The following is a 21336-nucleotide window of genomic DNA, read 5'->3' on the forward strand; positions in this document are numbered from 1 at the left end:
ACAACTATCTCCGGGTCCCTGTGGATCCATATCCCCAGGTATTTGACCGGGTCAGTGCTCCATTTTAAGGGGTAGTCCCACTCCGGTTTCTCTGTAACTGTGGTGAGTGGGATCACCACCGATTTGTCCCAATTAATTCTGAGTCCTGCATACAGTTCATATTGAACGTACTCTATTATGCGCAGATTCAGATTCCTGTCCGGATGTGTGGCATAGAGGACCATATCATCTGCATATAATGATATGCCGATTGGTCAGAGGCTGAATGGTAAAGCCATGTCAAAGTGTTTTTGTCGAATTTTGCAGGCCAGTGGCTCGAGTATCATCACAAAGAGCATGGGTGATAGAGGGCACCCCTGCCTCATGCCTTTTGTGATTAGTATAGGCTCGGAGGTTAGGCCATTTATGCGTATTCGTGCCTTTGGGTTTGTGTATAATAGGGAAATCTACTGCAAAAAAGGTTCAGGGAACTCCATTTTGCGCAAGGTAACAAACATGAATTTCTACTCCACGGAATCAAACGCCTTAGTGGCGTCTAATAGGGCCGCTGCCACTGGCACCTCTGGGTCCAGTTGATGATAAAGGGAAAATATTGTACGTAAATGCTGAGCAGTGGACCGCGTCGGCATGAAGCCTGCCTGGTCCGGCAATATTAGGTTGCAGAGGAGAGGCTGTATCCTATTCGCAATTATTTTTGCCGGAATCTTCGCATCAATATTTATTAAGGATAAGGGCCTATAGGAGTCACACCTCTGAGGGTCTTTGTCCGGTTTCGGTAGCGCCACTAGTAGCGCTTCTTTGAGAGAGGACGGTAGTCTGCCTTCCTCATACGCTTTCTCGATCATTTCTGCAAAGTGGGGTACTAGTACATCCCTATATTCCTTATAAAACTCACCTGGGAGCCCGTCTAGGCAAGGTGCCTTATCATTAGGCAGTGAATTAAATGCCTCTACTATTTCGTCTTTGGAGATTGGTAGACAGGAATATTGTCTGTGATTGTCGGATAGCCATGCAATGCCTATGTCGTCTAGGTAGTGCCATATGTCTGGATTGGAGGGTGTGTCACAGGGCCGTGTATAGTTGTGCATAGAATTCAGTAAAGCTGTCCAGTATGGACAGTGTATCATACACAGAAGTGTTCTGAGCAGTCTTTATTTCAGTAATGTACATCACAGTTTGGGCAGGCTTGATTTTAGAAGATAATGCCCTCCCTGGCCTGCCACCCTCGCCATAATTTCACGCTATGTATCTACGTGAAAGGTACTTGACTTCGTCTGCAGCAAATTCGTCATACCTATCAATGTGTTGCCTTATCTCAGCTAGTATAGAATCAGAAGGGCTCTCTTCAAACCTACGTTCCAGAGTCTTAATGTCACCTTCAATTTTCTCTAATTGCCCTGTATGTCCCTCAATATACCCGTGTGGGTGCCTATGCAATATCCACGTATAGTGACTTTAAATGCTTCCCACAAGGTTTTTCTACTCTGGACAGAGCCCTTGTTATCCTCGAAAAAGCTAAAAAGGGCTTTTCTCAAACCCTCCCTGCAGTGCCGTATGTCTCAATTTCCACGTAAATTGCCTTGGTGTGTGTGTCGGTATTTCTAATTTGAGTAAGACCGGTGCATGGTCTGACAGTGTCTTAGGCGTGTGTGTCACTTCCGTGACCCAAGGGTGGGCGTTACTAGCCAGTAGTCAAGTCTGGACCAGGTGAGGTGCGTGATGAAAAGCATGTGCCCTCCAATTTATCAGGGTTCCTTTGCTTCCAAACTTCCATTAAGTTCCATTCAGCCATTCTGTCTCGCAATATCTTGGATGAGCGTTTTCCATACCTATCCAGTCCGGTGGACCTATCCAATGAGGAGTCTAAGCAGGTATTAAAGTCTCCATCCCAGAGTATGGTTCCTGGTTGCATCTCTTTCAGAGTCAACCAGAGTTTAGCATAGAAGGAGGGGCCGTCTATGTTTGGTCGGTACACATTCACTATAGTTAGTACAGTGCCCCCGTAATTGCCCTGTAGTATCACATAGCGTCCTTGGTCATCCCGTATTGACTTCAGGTGTGTGAAGGGTACTGTGCTTTTCACCCATATCAAGACTCCTCTCGCGTAGGACGAAAAGGAGGATGCCAGGCGAGGCTAAGCCCACCTTGTTCCAATATATTGTTCCCTCGTGTCAGTGAGATGTGTCTCCTGCAGGCAGGCTACATCGACTTTGTGTCTGTCTAGATACGCCAAGACCATGCGTATTTTCTGCGGGTTGTGTAGCCCCTTACGTTCCATGTAAGGAAGTTTATTGGTCTACAATCCTTAAGGGAACCTCCCATCTTGTCTGTCATAGTCAAATGTCAGCAACCTGTGTGTGTGCTGTCAAAGATGCCAGTCACAGGTGTGTCAATTCTTTGCGTGCCAGTCAGATTTTCCTCTTTCCCCCACCCTACCACCCCAAACCTAGTGGAGACAACCCTGACAATGATCAACATCCTATCCCAAAACCAAATTAACAGAAAAGAACAAGAAATTAGCATAGTACAACAAATCTGTGCGGCTCACGCGTGGGGGCAGAGCCACCAACCCGTTTCCTGTAACCTCGGTTACATGGGTCTGAGCCCTCTTCGTCGTGGTATCAGCTCACCCATCCACATTACATATAATCCTATATTTGAGGCCGCTAGGTAACAAAGCTGAACAGTACACCCTTATTAAGGATCTAGCCCACCAAAGTTACCGACAGTAAACGTGTCTGGCAAAATAGTTAGCAAATGTCCACTTATCTGGGAGCGCTGTCTGTTATGTTCCTGTGTGGTAAGCACTAGCGTCTATTGACTGCCAATATTTCAAGCCTCTGCCATTTTCACAGTCCCTCTGCGGTTCTACTCAGCCTTAGTCTATTCCATGTCAGACATTGCGGGTTGTTCTCCCTGTTCGCTTCTTGGTGATCTTCTCCTCACACTCTGTTTCCCTTTTTGCTTCAGGTATTTCTGCACCTCCTCTACTTCATTGAAGATCCGTATTTTCCCCTCGGCGGTGATCTTGAGCCCGAAGTTTCTGTTTTACGTCCATGAACTTTTTCTGCGCTTCTTGTACTGCAGCAGTAAAGTCAGGATACAGTGAGATGTTCATCCCCTCGTGAGTCAGTGTGCCTAGTTCCCTGGCTTTCCGTAGCTCCGCATCACGGTCTCTGTAGTTTAGTATCTTAGCTATGATGGGCCTCGGCCTGGATCCGGCGGGTGGTTTGGGTGCCAGTGTCCTATACGCTCTTTCCACAATGAACACCTCCGAGAAAGTGTCCCGTCCCAGCATGGTGATTAACAGTTTCTCAACATAGTGTTCCATTGGGCCCGTGTTCGTAGTCTCAGAAACACCCATCAGGCGGATGTTGCTCCTCCTGGATCTGGCTTCCAAATTCTGCGTCTTGGACGCCATAGCCACCAGCTGCTTCTCTATTTTTGTTTGTTTCGCCTCCATGTGTACCTGTGAGTCTTCGGCCTCTGATATTCGCCTTTCCGCCATATCCAGGCGTTCTGTGTGCTTGTCTAAGCGTTCTGACATTCTATCCACCCTGTAAGTAAGGGAGTCGATTTTCCCGTCTATATTCGTGAATGAGGTCTGAATAGTATGGAACATCGTTTGTATGGCGTCATTTGTAATCGGTCCCGCCTCTGACGACGTGAGAGGGATCGGGGCCTGTATCTCCGTGGCATTATCCTGTTGTTTCCTGGTCTGATCAAAAGTTATCTTCGGCTGGTTGCGGTCTGGTTTCCCCATGGCTCTACCGTTATTTAAAAGAGCCCAGCAATTTAGAGCTTATCGAGTTTGCGCGCTGGCCAGGCTCGACATTGGATGAGGGTCAGTGCAGCAACGTTCCCGTCGCGATCAACGTAAGGGTGTCAAAAGGCTGCCGTGCCTTGTTTCTCTGTTTTAGCGCCTGATCGATACTGTCCGTCCCGCTGCTCCCAGCTGTGGGTTAGGATTGCCCTAGTGCTCCGCTCCCAAGTGGCCACCAATGATCCACAGTGGGGGCCGTCTCCGATCCAGTGTGCCCCCAGGCCCAGGCTCCAGTTGAGTACTGTTGGAGCGACGGGTCACTGGCTCCTTAGGTTAGTACCGCGCCAGCCGTAGCAAAAATGCTCTTCACTTCAATATGGTCGCAGTATGGATGTGTCCCGCATGCTTTCGCCTCAGGATCTGCGCCCTGTCCAGGTTTTAGGGCCTCTTCGCTCCACAACACGCCGGCTATTTTATCAGGGAGCAAATCGGGCTGTGGTCCGTTGGGGGTTGGTCTAGGTCTGATTCCGCCCGCCTCTGAGTTGTAGTATGCAACTGGGGGGGTCCTGTTTTCAGGGCCTGGTTTCGAGTTCCGGGCCTTGCTTCACGGTCTTCTTTGGGGCCCTTTTTGGCTGCTGTGCGACCCCCGCCTCTCCGAGGCAGTGCCCAGCGTGGCACGACACAGCCCCAGCATTTTCTGTGTGCACCTCGGCCCAGAGCAGCTCAGCCCGGCTCCACAAGCACCTCCGGTGGGACTCACCAGGTCGTGCGGCCGCCGTACGTGAGCCGCGTCGCGGGTCGCTGTTGACGCGAGGTCGGGGTTCCGGTCCGGCGCTTCCGTCATCAGGCCCAGGACGTCCGATCTGGTTTTCAGGTTTCGGGACCTCAATCGTCCTCCCGTTTTCTGCCTCCACTGTCCCGATGTTACCAGCAGCCCTCGGCGCGTGTCTAAGCGCGTTCAGCTGGAAAAAAAGGATGGTTTTGAAAGGATTGCTAGGGCTCCGCGAGGAGCTCGCTTAAACAGCGGCCATCTCGCTTCACGGCTAGCTCCGCCCCCCCAGAATATACTTTCAAAATGAAAGCACTTCTCTACAGAAGTCACAGAGCGTAATTTTGCAGTTAATTTTTTTTCTACAAGTAACTTTGTAATTGTCAAAGACAGCAGCTAATAAGGTGAGTTTCTATAAGCAGTTAATATGGTAAATTAGTATAAGCAGCTAACAAGGTGAGTTACTATAAGCAGGTAATTTATTATACTTTCCAGCCGCATCCTGGAACAGACTGATAGCACAGTATTGTATGTTACTAGGCCTGGGCGGAGTTCTCCTATGCGGAACTCTGCGAAGTGCCGAAAAAACTCTGCCACACTCTGAGGATTTCTGAAAATGCGAAGTGCGGTAAGTCGCTCTGCTCATGCCCGATTTTTAGCTCCAAGACATTGCACTGCACAATAACATCAGTGCGAACTGCACCATGAGAATCGTAAGAGGGCGCTGTTTTTTTCAGCCACTTGAGTAGATGTTCTACTCACACAGCAGCTTCCTTAACATGAGCGGTAGCGACCTGCCACGACTGATTGCGTTGAGAAATCTCGACTGGAGGAGGCCAGCCATATGATACTTCTCACTCTCGCTCGCCAAACTTAACATTGACGAGCCGCGCAAGAGGGAAAACTCAGCCCTGTGCGGCTTTGTGTAGTTTTTCAGAACTCTACGATCCATGGGTAAAGCTCAGTGAACGCTGCCGACGAGGTGGAATTTGTCACCCACCCCTATATGTTACAAGAAAAGAGCAACAGGGGCAGCGAGCAAACCTGAGAAAAAGAATTGGAAAATGTTTGCCAGTGTAAAATAATATTCACTTTGAGGTAGAGGGAGAGCTGATATTCTCAACAGTGCGTGTCAACACCTGAGATGTTTGTGAAAGATCTTTAGTTACAAGAAGGCATCACTACAGTCCCCATATCCTTCTTTATGCAGTAGCTTTGTCTCTTAACAATTGTGGCAAACAGGATTGCCGATAGAAGGTGGACACTAGGACAAACCAGTCGGCAGTAAACAGATAGGATCACAGGTAGAAGGTGGACAGCATTACTAGTAGCACGTCTCGCTTCATGAACACAGGAGAGAAGGTAGTACCATATCAGGCAAAGAACCTATTCTCACTCAGAAAGCAGGCACACTGGTGAGAATGGTGCACTCTGTTATCACTTGTGTCAGACTCCTGCTGAAAGCTGTCATGCTGTCAAGATAGGAGCCCTCTATTGCCAAATAAACTAGGCTCCTTGTTGACATCGCAAATTATCTTCATAGTTTAGGGAACAAATCTCATTTAACATCTCTTTCTACAGAATCCACAGTGAAATACCATGAACTAAAAGACATTATTTTGCTTTATTACATTTAAAAAGACATAGATTTCTTATTAATATGTAAAATCGAATCATCATTGTGTACATTGCATAACACCGTGATTGCTTTTTACTGTATCATATTTTAGTTCATGTTAATTTGAACGTAAGGTGGGTTTGATCCTGGTACACGCCTCTATAGTGTGTTTTTAAAGGCTCTTGGATGACCATGCATGGGCCGTGGTCGGATGTTTGGTTGTGCTTTATTAGTAGAGATTTAAAAGTGTCTGTATTCAAATTCTTTATGCCACTAATGGCAGTAACAGCCACTTATTCCTAAATATGTAGAGTTGAGTTTAAAAATGGTCCTGTTAACGTAAAGGAAAGTAAGTCTGATCCTGGTACAGACCCCTGTAGTGTGTTATTTTTAAGGATGAGTGTACTGAAGACCAGTTATGTGTCTTATTCCTCACTGACTGGGTCGTTGTGATGGTGGTCGATGGCAGGAAGAACTTCCTGAACTCAGCACTTCGCTAAAATGAACTCAGTGCAAGGCATTAGTTTCTACCATCTTCGGCTACTGAAGATTTGACCTTTCCTTTAATTTGATTTGCATATTATATTGGCTATGCAAGCCTAGTCTATGAGAACACTGCGGATTGGATGACTCCAGCAACACAAAAGAGCACTTCAGATTATTTAGAATGCTGCGGTCTATCTTATTTGTGGTCTGAGGAAGCCCCAGCTGCATAATAAAGTTTATTGTTTGCACACGAGGCAGCACTTAATATGTAAGTCCATTCAAACACTGGCAGAGCTCATAAATTGAGGGTTCCTCTTTGCATGTAAACACAAGCCTGAATATCATTTGTGTCAAGACTCAGTATCGTTTGTGCTCATTCTCTTCTGAATCCCGATTTCTTTTCCAGTGCCAAGGATCCAGAAATGTGTAGTAGGGAGTCGATAGTTCTGGATTCTAGCTCTTCAGATTTGGAATTCTTTACTGCTCAAGATGCAATCTCTCCCTAGCTGGCAAGCTTTCAGAAACCAAATGAGAACTAAACTTTTCAACAGCCCTTTCTCTTATCAATAATTTTGCTATCATGCACCAGTTCTGTTCTTTCACCAGTTCGGATTTGGATGAGTGATTCTCTGTAAAAAAGATACTCTTGAAATTCTAATTGTGAATCATTTACATAGTGGTAAGCCAGCAAATCTCTCAAGGATCCAGCTCGATGTTGTACACCTTTGGGGAAGTGCCACTATGGCTCGTGCATTAGAAGATGCATGTGATGATGGAAATGAGCATCACTTCTCCTGCATCATGGGTGGGAAGACATATATTGGGCACTGCCACAGGGTTCCTCCTTGAGTCCCATCCTCTTCAATGTCTACATTGCTCCACTGGCTTCCATCGTATGGTCCTACGACTTCAGCATTATCTCAAGTGCAGATGACATGCAACTCATACTCTCCCTCTCAGAAGAAACATCGATCACACAATCACCCTTCCTTATGTGCATTTCCAACATAGCATAATAGATGAAAAGAAGCTGCCTCAAGCTACATGCTGACAAATCTGAAGTGGTACTGTCCGGCAAGTACATCTCTCTCTGGACCCTGGCCAGGTAACCCAGCACCAGAGGCCCTACATCCATTCCAACTACAACACCAGGAAATTGGTATCATAATCGATAGCCAAATCTCCATGACCAGCCAAGACCGCACAGTAGCAGCTCCATGCTTCCACACTGTCAAGATGCTCAGAAAAATATTCAAACGGATCTCACTAGACAGCAGCAGGAGTGTCAGATAGCATTCTTCACCAGTAGACTAGACTACGGCAATACCCCCTATGCAGGTACAACCACCAAGTTCACCAACAAATATCAAGCGGTTCAAAATACAGCAGCAGACTCATACTCAATCTCTATCCATGGACACACATCACCCTCACTGACTCCCCATCTAGAAGTGCACCACGTTCAATTCTCCCACATTCACCTACAAAGGCACTCCACATCTTAGTCCTTGCGTAGCTCAATGACCACATTCACTTCCATACCCATAATAGGCAACTCAGATGGACTGGACGACTCCGCAACCAAATCCTGCATCACCTCACTACCAGATATGTCTTCTCCCAATCGCCCCCAAGACCAGAAGGAACTCCCCCTCCCCATCAGAGCCTGTTTTTTCTCAATTAGTGATCAGGGTGTCTTGCAAATCCAGTTGGCATAACAACCATAACTGAACGCATCAAGCCTGAGAGTTGCAGCTCATATTTTCACACTTTCACTTCTCCTGCTTTTGGACACTGTTCTCTAGATGCAGCCACAGAACCAGCAATGTTCCGCAAAATGACGTAACACCCGAACCAGCTATGAATTTCCACCAGTATGTGCTTGTTAAATTAGTTTAGGGTGCTGGGCTTAAAGGGTTATTAACTTAGCAGCGCTAACGGGGCGGGGCGGCCGCGCGGCGGCCGCATGCTGGTGACAGAACCGCTCCGTCACCAGCCGCGGTTGAGCTGTGCTGGTGACGGAGCGGTTCCGTCATGACCCGCCCCGCTCAATACAACTGCCGCGCAGGCGCGAAATCAGCGCCGCGCAGGTGCGGCGGCGGGCCATGATGGAACCGCTCCGTCATCAGCACAGCCCAACCGTAGCTGATGACGGAGCGGTTCCGTCATCAGCAGGGGAGGGGTTAAAGAAATTAACAATCGCTGAGAACAGACACTTTTATAATTTTACAAATATCAGTTTTTTCTTCTTTCCTTCTAATCCAGTCTTTCATCACCTACTTTTTATAATCTGGTATTCGAAGATTCCATATAATTGTAATTTTATTATTTTGAATAAGTCCTTCATCTCAAAAGAACTGCAATTTTTTAATCTTGAGTATGTCCACAGACAGGATGTTGATGGCCTTAAATGTTTGTGTATTTGCTGCACCTCTAGGATTACTTCTATGCGCGTTTCATTAAGGTGTGTTTTTGCTTATGGTATTCAAAGGATTATAGGGGTGATAATCAGAAAAAGGTCTTCACTTATTCAATGTACTTGAATGTTTTTCCCTTGGGTGTGTTTGCTGAAGGCTTATGTAGTAGTGATGACTAACTAAAGCTCTTCACACATTCACTGCACTTGAATAGTTTTTCCAGTGTGCATACACTGGTGCTTAGTAGGCGTGAAAATCATCAAAAGCTCTTCAAGCATTGGCTGTACTTGAGTGGGTTTTCCTCTGTGTGTATACACTGATGTCGTTGTAGGTTTGATAGTTGACAAAAGGCCCTCTCACATTGACTGCACTTGTCTTTTCCCCTGAATGTGTTTGCTGATGAGTCATTAATGTAGAAGATTTACTAAAACTACGTCCACATTCACTGCACTGATATGGTCTTTCCCCAGTATGAGTTCTCTGATGCTGTTTTAGGTGTGCCGATTGACTAAAGCTCTTCTCACATTCACTGCATTTGAATGGCTTTTCCCCGGTGTGTGTTCGCTGATGATATCTTAATGTTGATAAGTTACTGAAACTACTTCCACATTCACTGCACTGATATGGTTTTTCCCCAGTGTGAGTTCTCTGATGCTGTTTTAGGTTTGCCGATTGACTAAAACTTTTCTCACATTCATTGCACTTGAATGGCTTCTCCCCTGTGTGTGTTCGCTGATGGCTTTGCAGGTATGATAACCGACGAAAGCACTTCACACATTCACTGCACTTGTATGGCTTTTCCCCTGTGTGTGTTCTCTGATGAATCCTGAGATATGAGGAGTTCCTAAAACGGCTTCCGCATTCATTGCAATGGTATGGTTTTTCCTCTGTGTGTGTTCGCATATGATTTATTAATGTTGTGGATTCTCTAAAACTACAACCACAATCAGTGCATTTAAATGGTTTTTCCTCTGTGTGTGTTCGCTGATGAATCCTGAGTTTTGCCGATTCAGTAAAACTTCTTCCACATTCACTGCAATGATATGGTTTTTCCCCCGTGTGTTTCCGTTGATGGTTTTGTAGGTGTGATAACTGACTAAAGCTCTTCAAACATTCATTGCATATGAAAGGTTTTTCTCCTGTGTGTATTCGCTGATGTTTCCTTAATGTTGATGATTGACTAAAACTACTTCCACATTCATTGCAGTGATATGGCTTTTCCCCGGTGTGTGTTCTCTGATGCTGTTTTAGGGTTGATAACCTACTAAAACTCTTCTCACATTCATTGCACTTGAGTGGTTTTTCCCCCGTGTGCATTCTCTGATGAATCCTTAGCTTTGAGGAGTCAATAAAACTACTTCCACATTCTTTGCAATGGTAAGATTTTTCCCTTGCGTGTTTTTGTAGGCCTGATAATTGAATGAAGCTCTTCACATATTCACTGCAGTTGAATGATTTTTCATCTGTGTGCGTTTGCTGACAGCACTTTAGTAGTGATGACAAGCTAAAGCTTTCGCTGCATGTGTATGATTTTTCTTTCTTTGGGTCAGGTATATATTTTTCTTCATCCTATTTCTGCTTTTCCGGATGGGTCAACATGGTTGATAAAGCACTTGCGTTAGTCTCACATTCCTTGCAAGTGTGTGATATTTCAGAAATTGTCTTTCTGATTTAACAAAGTACAATTATCACTAAATGCCCTTCTTAGTGGGCGATTGTGTCTTTAGATTCAATAATGGTGTTGCGTGCTTGTGGATACAGATTAATCATCAACTCTCACAACAAATTGGGGAAAAGTTTGTATTGTAGATAGCCGAACTTGTCTTTTGTTCACCCTTCAGTTGTCTGGCTCCACTCCATTGTGCTCTTCTCTGGTTGATGTTGTTTAGTTAGAAAGGGTTTGTAGTATACCTACAGAACTGAATGGTGGGTTGTTATAATTGTGGACAGCAAAGCATTGATGTAACCACATCCTACAGATCCCATGATAAAATGCTGTTATTGGACTTGTTTATACAGGAGGTAGTTTGCCTTAATTCTCTAAAGTTCTTTTCTTCGTCTTGTTGCATGGAGGTGCACAGCTCCGACTCTTACATCTACTGTACTGCTCTTGACTGCTTCTTCCAGGATCTTTCAGTTTATGCTCGGGGTCCTCTGTCTCGGACGTGAAGGCTTTCTTTAATATTGGAGCTTATTTACTATGACTGTTTTTGCAGATTTACAGCATTCTCTTCTTTATTCATAAACATTTTGTGCATCCAAGGTTTTTTTTCTGTTGAATGTAAAAAAAATTAAAATTACTACATGGAAAGATAATGGAATTTGCGTGCACAATATTTAACCGGCCATGAAAACATCTCTGCTATACCAGCTGTGTAACTTATCAAGGTTATTTCACTATAAACAGATATTTCAATAAAAGTTCAGTTGAACATGTCACAATTTATTTATTTCAGAAAAGGTGTTGATTTACCAGTGTTCATAGAGTAAATTAGTAAAGAAAGAACACTTGCATAGCACTTGCATAAATGTTACAGCTCTATGTAGCTGCATATAGTCAAGATTAGTTTTAAACAAGAACAGCGCTTTGAGAAAGAGATGGACGGGAAGACGAAGGCAGCAGGATGCACCTAACAGTGTTGTGGCATTCATCCAACATTTTTGTACATGGAGCTGCCTGGCTTCATTGCCTGCCCCTACAATATGCTGTAGGGCATTGATTTGTTGATTTGTTTTATTTTATGGTGTAACGTACCTGGTCTGGAAACTGATAATGCGGACCACTGAAGGTGAAAATGGTATTGATGAAATGATTTTGGTGAGCGGATAATCTATTTGAAGTTGAGCAATTGGTGACACCCAATGGTTGTGGAAGTCCAATGTGCAGATTAGTCGACACAAATAATACAAATGCATCCTTTCTGCTTAGCCAAGAATAACAGATAAATTAAGCAGCATGAATAAATACAAGCTGGCATCGTCAGAGTTGTCCAAGGTAAATGGTGTTGTCAGAAGAGCAGATAAACTGATGGTGCCACAGTGGAGGGTGAAGTTGATGGATTTGTTACATGAGTGACATGGTGCTCTAACGGTGCATGAATTTCACCAAGCAGCATACAGGGCCCAAGAAGTTTGCACTTTAGCTTTGCATCTAACTTTATGGCATTCTTACAATAGTTCTGGATAAGTTAATTTGTGACAGGTAGCACTAGTTTCCATGTTGCCTGTGAAAACTGATCAAACTACAAGAGATAAAGCAGATGATAAGCCACACGATGAGTGGCCAAAGGCAGCAGCTCTCAGACGCTGAACTCCATGAGCAACAGCAGCTTGAGGAAAGGTCAGACTTATTGTTTTCTTTAAAATGACTGATCTTTATACTCTAAACTCCATGTAATTCCTCCCAGTTCAATATCTGTTTGTTTCAGAAATATTTTATTGATTTTGATAAGAAAGGCCCATGTTCTCCATAAGAACGGGCTTAATTCCCCAGGATGTATTGCTAATGCAATTAGGAGGGTATGCCTGGACGGTAACTAAGATGGTGGGTTGATGAGTCAGCCCCTTGTAATACCTTTGACAGAACTGGAGTACAGCTGCCAGGGCCATCTAAACATTAGTAGTTATGTACTGACTCAAAAGCATAATTTGCTGAAATGTGAATTGACAGTGTCCATTTCTGTAGAGGCAGCATAGTGGGGAAAGGATGATGTTGGGCCACTGATCCACTGATCCAGCAAACCCTCAGTAAAAAGTGGAGGCAGAGATGTATTTAGATACCTCTTTGATGGCCTACTGTGCGGATACAAAGGCCATATACAGAACAATTCAATTTCAAAACCTTTATTCGACAGCATTGTCATAAAAGCATTGACACCCTAACCTATACATCAGTAAATACTATTCTAAAATACAATCACATTTTAAAACGCACATTAAATTCAAAACGCTGACGAATCATGACTAAAAGGAACGCATTTAATGCTAAAAACTCAAATTCACTAAGCATGATTAATTAAATAATTAGTCTACATAAAATCACGTTACATTTCCTCTAACTCCACTGGCTAAAGTGCGAGTGCGAATGATCCATGCCCATCCCAGATATTTTGCTACTGCAATTGCTAAAGGAGGGGAGCTGTTTGATCCCAAAATTCTAAGTGCTTCCTGGCACCTTCGTGTCCCTAAATTCTGACATGCTGGTTTTAACCACCTCCTTCTTGGAGAAGCATAAAGAGGGCAGGCAAACAGAAAGTGCGAGATGTCCTCAACCAAGTCTTTGCAATGGTTGCATACATTAATATTACTAGGCGACCACTTTTGTGTGAAAGCGTTAGGGGCAAACTACCAGCTCTAAATTGAAAGTACAATTTTCCATCCATAGGTTTTGTAATAAAATCCCAGTATTGTTCACAAAATGGAGCAAATTTGATTTCCAAATACCGGGATGGTTTTTCCCTACTCTGAGGTGACAGAGGCGGCATTTGCAAACTTTAAGGGGTGCCTTCAGGATGTGGCCTCCTGGATGAATACTAATAAGCTGAAATTGAATCCGGGAAAAACGGAAGTGATCTTCTTTGGTAAAGGCAGTCACCCTCCAGCTGAGCTCTGGTGGCCAACTGAGATGGGTACTCCACCTTCCCCTTCCCAATGGGCTAAAAATCTGGGAGTTAAGTGGGATGAAAATCTCTCCTTTGCGTCCCAGATCCATCGGGTCACAGGCTGCTGCCTGAGCAAAATGAGGAATCTCCGCCCAGTCCTGAAGCTTTTGCCCGAGTCTTGCCGGAAAACTGTGATCCATGCGACCATCACCTCGAGATTGGACTATGCTAATGGCCTGTATAGCGGCCTACCGAAATACTTGGTTCAAAGGCTGCAGACGGTGCAAAACGCGGCAGCCAGGTTGCTTAAACATGTTCCTTTTAAAGAGCACATTTCTCCCCATCTTCGGGCCTTACACTGGCTCCCGATTGCCAGTAGAATAAAATTTAAAACTCTTACTCTGGCATATAGGTCCCTCTACGGCACCTGTCCTAATTATTTGAGAGCCCGTCTGCCTAGATATACACAGTCCCGCTCCCTTCGTTCAAATGATCAGGTGCTACTGAGTGTGCCGCGAGTCAAAAGGGCCAGACTGGGTGGTCGGACCTTTTCAGCCAACGTGACCCGTCTCTGGAATTCCCTACCTCCTGAGCTGCGAAAGGCCCAATCAGAAACAAGTTTCAGGAGACAGCTTAAGTCGTGGCTGTTCTCGGAGCATCTATAAGTTGCAGACTCCCAGCTAGCTTTCTTGTCGAGCCCTCACAGCGCCGGGACGCCTCCTAGTTGAGGCAGCTGTTCGCGCTTTATAAATACTAGTATTATTATTATTATTATTAACATGGAATGTGGGTTAGAGGTCAACACAGATTGCAAAGTCATATCCCAGTACATTTTTTTCACAATCTCCTTTGATGGGAAGGCAGTTGGGTCAGTGTTAGTCCATAGATGGTCTAGATGGAGTTTTGTTAATAGGTTCCGGATCTCGTTGAGCCATGTTATTGTATGGAACCGGAACATATACAGAACAGACCAGGGACTCGAGACGCGGCCAGGTAATTGAAAAATAACTGCTGAGATGCAAAGGAAAACAACAGCTTCAGGCCATAATCAGACTAATGGACAGTGGGGGGTTGTTAGAAAAACTGTGAAAACACCACACAAAAAGATCCTACATCAGCGTAAACAAATAAAGCCAAATGGAATAAATAAAGCATGACCAAAATGACGAAAATCTAATTAGTAGAACTGGAGATATTGAATGTTAACGTTTTTAGAGTAAATGGCGCCAAAAGAGTAAAGCACTAGCTGAAGCTATCTGGTCATGGCAGTTCGGGACACAGTAACATGCTCAGGCTGACCACTATAGATTGTGTGTCGGCTACAGGGACCCAGTTATGCTTGCTGAACAGAGTCCCTTAAATCCACTTTGCGGAGCATTGTGTGGATCCGTGTCGAAGAGGAGTCGTGCAGCTAAGGAGGTGCATTGGTTTTGAGATGTGGCGTGCCTGCAGTGTGAGGTCTTCTTACATCGTCATCAATGGCGGCTTGCAATGTGAAGTCCAAGGCGGAGATGCGCTGCGCAGTTGGGGAGATGTTTCAGTTCAGAGGAGCTGTGGGGCTACAATGTGGAGTCCATCGCCGAGGCTGCTGTCGACGGGGGATGTGAAGGCCTGTGCAGGGGATGTGTCACACTGCGGCAGGTCCGATGCAGTCTCAGGCTTCGATGCAGTTCTTTTGCAGAGGTTCCAATCCATGTAGTGTGGTGATGGGTTGGCTCTGCTTGGGTTTGCGCTGCACAGTAGACATGTGTTGGTTCTTCTGGATCCACAGAGGCTAGCAGAGTACCTTAGGCCCACTTCGAAGTGTCCAGGACTTGGGTGACACCACTTGGCAGGAAAGACTTGCAGATGGCAGAGTTCAAGTGCAGATGCAAGGTTGTTGGAAGCCTGTTATGTCCCTGAGGCTTCAGTTCAGGAGGACAGCCAACCAGCCGTTGAAGTCACCTTGGGTTATGGGTTTTAGGGATGCAGGTTCAGTCCTTCTTACCCAGGCAAGAGGGCAACAATTCTGCACAGCAATACAGAAGTCCAGCAGAGAGGCAGACATTCAGCAGCACAGCAATCTTTCTTCTAGGCACAGTATCCACAGGTCCAGAAGCATAATGAAGGGGTGGTTTCAGAGATTGTTCTTTTATACACAGTTATGCCTTTGAAGTGGGAAGAAGCTTCAAGAGGCTTGCCCTGTTATTCCTACCATGGCCCCAGTCTAAACTATAGGGAGTATGCTGACCTTTGTGTGGACACAGGATACAGCCTATTCAGGTGTAAGTGAGGCTGGGCCAAGCTGCTTCCTCCCATCCAGCTAGTGATGGCCCATCCAGTCACACGTTCACTCCCATTGTTTGTGACAGTCTAGGAGGAATACAGAAACCCCACTGCCTACTTCAACTAGTCATGTGACCAGAGACAGGTTGCAGGCACCAAATGGCTAGGGCAGGAAAATGCAAACTTTCTGTAAAGTGATATAGCTGTTCTGTTGGGTGTCGCAATTCCTTAGTGTGAAAAGGTGGTGTCTAGAATATATCACAAATGTATGCAGATCAATATATGGTCTCAAAAATTATTTAAACAATATACACAACATAGATGGAATGTGGCCCTATATTAAACCAATATTTAACACCCCCATTGTACAATCAATAAAAATCGAGACAACACACAGAATAACTATTAAATATATTGTATATTCCAAATCATATACTCAAATAATATACACAATTTTCTTCGTATATGGCTGTCACAGACACACAAATATCGAAAAATGTGACTGATGACACAACGTGCAAAAGTGCTTAATACAACACAACACAGAAAAATGCACATGAAACAAATAAAGAAATGCCTATCCTTATTGTGCAACTGGTTCAACATACACCCTATCTCTTAATTTATTTCATTAGAAATGGTTGACCACGATCATGGACCAATAAGATAACGTTTCGTCCCTGGTGTGTTAGGGTATACAAATCACGGCAGGTCTTCCTCAGGACTAGTAAATTAACGACAGCCTGTACGGGGAAACAAAGCTTCACGCAAGAATGGTGTGTGTTATCCAATAAAATTAATTAAAAAACATAAGGAGGACTCCAAATTGACTCACCTAGCTGTAACCAGGTTATGTGGGAACAGGATTCCTCCAGGATAGGCTGGAGCCCACAGCAAGGCATCAACCAGTATGGAGACTGATATCTTCCAACTAGGGAAATTATTCTAAAAAGCAGAGATCCCTGAGGGATAAAATGTATTGTCATGAATACTTGGTTTATAATGCCCAAGGAAATGCGTCTGAGACATAGTGGAACAAGAAACGCTCACCGTTTGAGAGCGCAAGAAATCCGCTGTTGCCGATGTCTACTACATGGTAATTGTGGCTCCTTACAAGGTAGTGGCCCCACTGGCCCTCACTGGGACCTAATCTGAGTACCTTTAGGTCTCTGTAATCGTGATTTTAATAATGTTTTAAACAAAGTGGTGTTGTGCTCCTAATCAATAAAACACATAATATTCATTGAAATAGCCCTTCAGGCAGCTGACACGGAGCATTAGGCAGACCCCAATCTAGACACAGCACACGCTCTACACCTTAGACAACAGCAGCATAGAGCGCACCTGCATGAGCAGACAGCAATAAACATGGCGGCGACTAGGAATAAAATATACAATGTAGGAGATAAAGCCGGAAAATTGCTGGCGTGGTTAGACAAATGAGAAACGGGCACTAGGGGTATACAGCAGGTACGGAAGGCGGGGGGGTCCCTTGTGACAGACCCAGAAGATATAGTACACACGCTGGCTGACTATTTCCGGGAAGTCTATGCACCAACATCAGAGGTGACGGAGAAAGAAGTGGTGCAATTCTTACGGAATATAGACCTGCCGACACTGACGCAAGAAGAATCTCAGGAATTAGAGGCAGACTTAACGACCGATGAGTTACAGCTGGCAATTAGGTCGATACAATCAGGCAAAGCGTTGGGACCGAATGGTATCCCGATAGAATGGTATAAACGGGTAGCAGACACCGTGAGTCCGCCGTTATTGGTGATGTACAAAGAAAGCCTCGAAAAAGGCGAACTGCAGTCAGACCAATGTATAGCAACAAGAGTGGCAATCCCTAAGCCTGGAAAGCCGCCGTCTGAATGTACCTCCTATCGCTCTCTATTGCTGCTCAATGCCGAACCAAAGATCCTAGCTAAACTGTTGGCCAGAAGGTTAATGGCTCACTTACCACGCTTAACCCTTTCGATGCTGATGACGAGCTCAGCTCGTCATCACCCACGGGTGTCGTGTGCTGATGACGAGCTGAGCTCGTCATGAACAATGGTGATCAAAGCTTTCCAGCACACGGGAAAAATCCCCGCAGCAGCCATGTGGTTAATACACCCCGATCAATCGGGCTTTATGCCTAACAGGAATACGGCACTCAACCTTTGACACCTGCATGGAACGCTGGCAAAGGCTTCATCATTGTCGGAGCCGGCAGTGCTATTGTCCCTAGACGCGAAAATGGCCTTCGACATGGTAGATTGGAGGTATCTCTTTGCGGTCCTCCCACGTCTGGGGTTTGGGCCCACATTTTGTGCTTCGGTGCGACTCCTATATTCCAACCCCAGAGCGCGCGTGACAGCTAACGGGCACATGTCCAATGAGATACCGCTGGCAAGAGGGACGCGCCAGGGTTGCCCCTTGTCGCCGCTCCTGTTCGCGCTAGTCCTGGATCCCTTAGCGACGCTAATTAGGCACACAACACTACTGCGGGGTATTCAATGGAAGGAGGGGTGGGAGGATCGTCTGTCATTATATGCTGACAATATATTAGTGTATCTGACGGACGCGGAGTGCTCCATGCCGGCACTACTCCACATATGTAAAGACTTCGGGAACGTGTCGGGCTACACGATTAACTGGTCGAAATCAGTTCTCTACATACTGCAGGGGCCGCCTCCGCGCATTCCCACAGACTGTCCACTAGTAATCGCTAGTGATTCATTTAAATATCTGGGAATATACATTACCCAGGATACAGCAGGGGTTTTCTCCAAGAATCTGGCACCCCTGTTGGACCGACTGAGACGAGATGTGCTTCATTGGGCGTCTCTGCCTCAAACGCTACTGGGTAAAGCTGCTTTGTACAAAATGATGGCGCTGCCTAGATTTCTATATGCGTTAGAAAACACACCATTCTCAGTCCCGCCCTGATACTTCAAACAGATAGCGGCTCAGGTATCTGCATTGCTTTGGGGGCATCGCCCCGCACGCATAGCACAAATTAAGCTACATAAGAGTTGGTACGAGGGTGGGATCGCGCTCCCTAACATGCAGCTATACTATTGGGCGACGCACATTAAGGTCATTAACCAGTGGATACATGCACCTCAGGATGATCCGGCATTTAGGGCGGATAGAGCCCAACTGGGTGCGAACAATATGCTAGCGGCATTGTATAATAGGGACATGACACTTAAGCTAAAGGGCCCTACGAAACACACAGTTGCGTTATGGCACACTGCCCAGAAAAAGCTGGGATGGGGAGGGGTTATCACCAGGCTTACCCCGCTATGGGACACCAAGAAGCTGGGACAGCTACGAAAAAGTAAAGGTTTTGAGCAATGGGACACCATAGGCATCTCCACGGTGGGAGATCTTTGGGACAAGGGTACGGTTATACCGTTTCCAAAGCTGCAGCAACAGTATAGCCTGAGCTCCACAGAAATCTACAGATACACACATGTAAGGCATGCATTACTGGCGGTGATCCCACAGGATACTGACGTACCGAAGGCCGCCCCACTGGAGGATAGGCTACTCACTAACCACATGCAAAAGAGAGCTACGTCCTTCACATATAGAAAACTAATCAATAACCTACCAGACCCAACAATCCCATTGAGGGCCAGGTGGGGGGCAGAGGTGGGGGACATGGATGACACAGAGTGGCTGGAAGCTGCGGCATCGCCCAGGGAGGTGGGAATCTTTGCGAGGTTCCTGCTAGTAAAGCTCAAAATCCTACACAGAGTGTATTATACTAGGACCACACTACATAGAATACAGAGAGCTCAGCACCCATACTGCCTCAGAGGCTGCGGAGAGGAAGGGTCCTTTATTCATACATTATGGGACTGTGTAAAGATAGTGGATTACTGGCGGAGGGTTCTGCGTACAATGTAACAGGCACTCGGGGTGTCACTTCTACCAGAGCCACGGAGATGCTTACTTAACGTATGGGAGCCAAATGACCTCACATGCTATGGACAAACTTGGGCCATACTGGGATTCATAGTAGCAAAAAGAAACATTGCGCAGAAATGGGGTGCGGTGGATGCACCGTCTTTGGCATCCTGGAGTAGGGACATGGACATGATTATGGTAACCGAACGAACGTTGTACATCAATCGAAAGAGCCCCCGTAAATGGGCCAAAATCTGGGCGGCATGGAATACCTATCATGGGGAAATTTGTGAACCTATACCAGAATATGAGGATGATAGCTCAGATGAGGAATTGGATGGGCAGGTGTGGCCGAGCGGGACAGATGGTATAAATGGGACTGTTACACGCTATACACATTGTTACTGCCTCATATACGACAAGTTATTCGAAGATGTATGTTTTGCTTACACTATGTGATTCTCTACTTACTGTCATTACTGCTTGTATGCGTTTTGAAAACAATAAAAACTGTTTAAAAAAAACACGTAATATTCAATTCAATTCAGAGAATGCTTTATTCGATTTTAGCAAAGGTATAAAATCATAAAAGCAGCAATTAAAAATAATCCAATTCATACATAATCACCATTAAAATCAACATTATATACCAGCATTAAAAACTGTACTTCTGCATAATTAATAAACATTCCATACATAGATAGCACTTATCTCTAACCAGATTATGATTAAGAAATTATTACATTTCGTCTCTTCAAGATGCTCTTTAACAAACCGGTCATGATCATAATGCAGTATTCGCTATCCAGTTGTTGCAAAAAAATGTAGGCTGGGCGGTATTGCCACCATGCTCCCAGCTTCAAGTACCACTTAATCCACCTTAAGCGATCGTTAACATAGTAGTGACAAAATAAAACTACGCGGATGGTAGATTTCTGGGAGATATTACCGCAAGGGCAAAGCGCCAAATCCCTTGACCAGTCATTTTTCTTCAGGAAAGTTACCAGGCGATGAAATAAATCAAATCTAAACCTGGTCAGTATATATCTGTCAAAACCCTTCAGGCAAATACGCAGAGAGGGTTGAATCGTGTAACAAACCAGGATCATCTGATGTTGCATGACAGATTTTTTGTTGATTTCACCTGTTATTCTAAGAGTTTCGAAGTGGCTCATGCATAATTGTTTCAATGCTTTTCTGGGTATATCACAGACCGACTCCGGATTATCATAATATTCAGGTCTGTCCAGATCGTTTAGCAGCTTCCTAACATAGTTTAACCATGGAATATTTCGTGCCTGGTCCAAGGCCATAACGTCCTTAATGATTTCTCTGTTCAATCCCAAAGTGGGTGTGGACCAAACTCTGTGCCAAAATAAAATTGGTTGCAGTTTAATGTGATCCGTAATAAACTCAATTCCCAATTCAGCATGGCAGTTAAAAACAGGTGTACTCTGCGGAACCACTAAGATGTATCTTATAAAATTATTTTCCACAATTTGAATTGACGCAAC

At 45.1% G+C, this 21336-nt stretch overlaps 1 protein-coding gene across 1 annotated transcript; it reads right to left on the reverse strand.

Annotated features, from left to right (window-relative positions):
• Positions 1–9323: 9323 nt before the first annotated feature.
• On the reverse strand, positions 9324–10595 carry LOC147666486 (uncharacterized). Its single transcript, XM_086949052.1, has one exon. The coding sequence runs from the start codon at positions 10368–10370 to the stop codon at positions 9324–9326; it is 1047 nt and encodes a 348-aa protein (XP_086805178.1). The 5' UTR covers positions 10371–10595.
• Positions 10596–21336: the final 10741 nt, after the last annotated feature.

The sequence above is a fragment of the Lissotriton vulgaris genome, unplaced genomic scaffold, assembly GCF_964263255.1.
Source record: "Lissotriton vulgaris unplaced genomic scaffold, aLisVul1.2 SCAFFOLD_1669, whole genome shotgun sequence".
Lineage (NCBI taxonomy): Eukaryota > Metazoa > Chordata > Amphibia > Caudata > Salamandridae > Lissotriton > Lissotriton vulgaris.

Bases quoted from the DNA above. Each gene is read 5' to 3' on its own strand.
- LOC147666486 (XM_086949052.1), bottom strand. From the start codon at position 10,370: ATGCACACGGGGGAAAAACCACTCAAGTGCAATGAATGTGAGAAGAGT.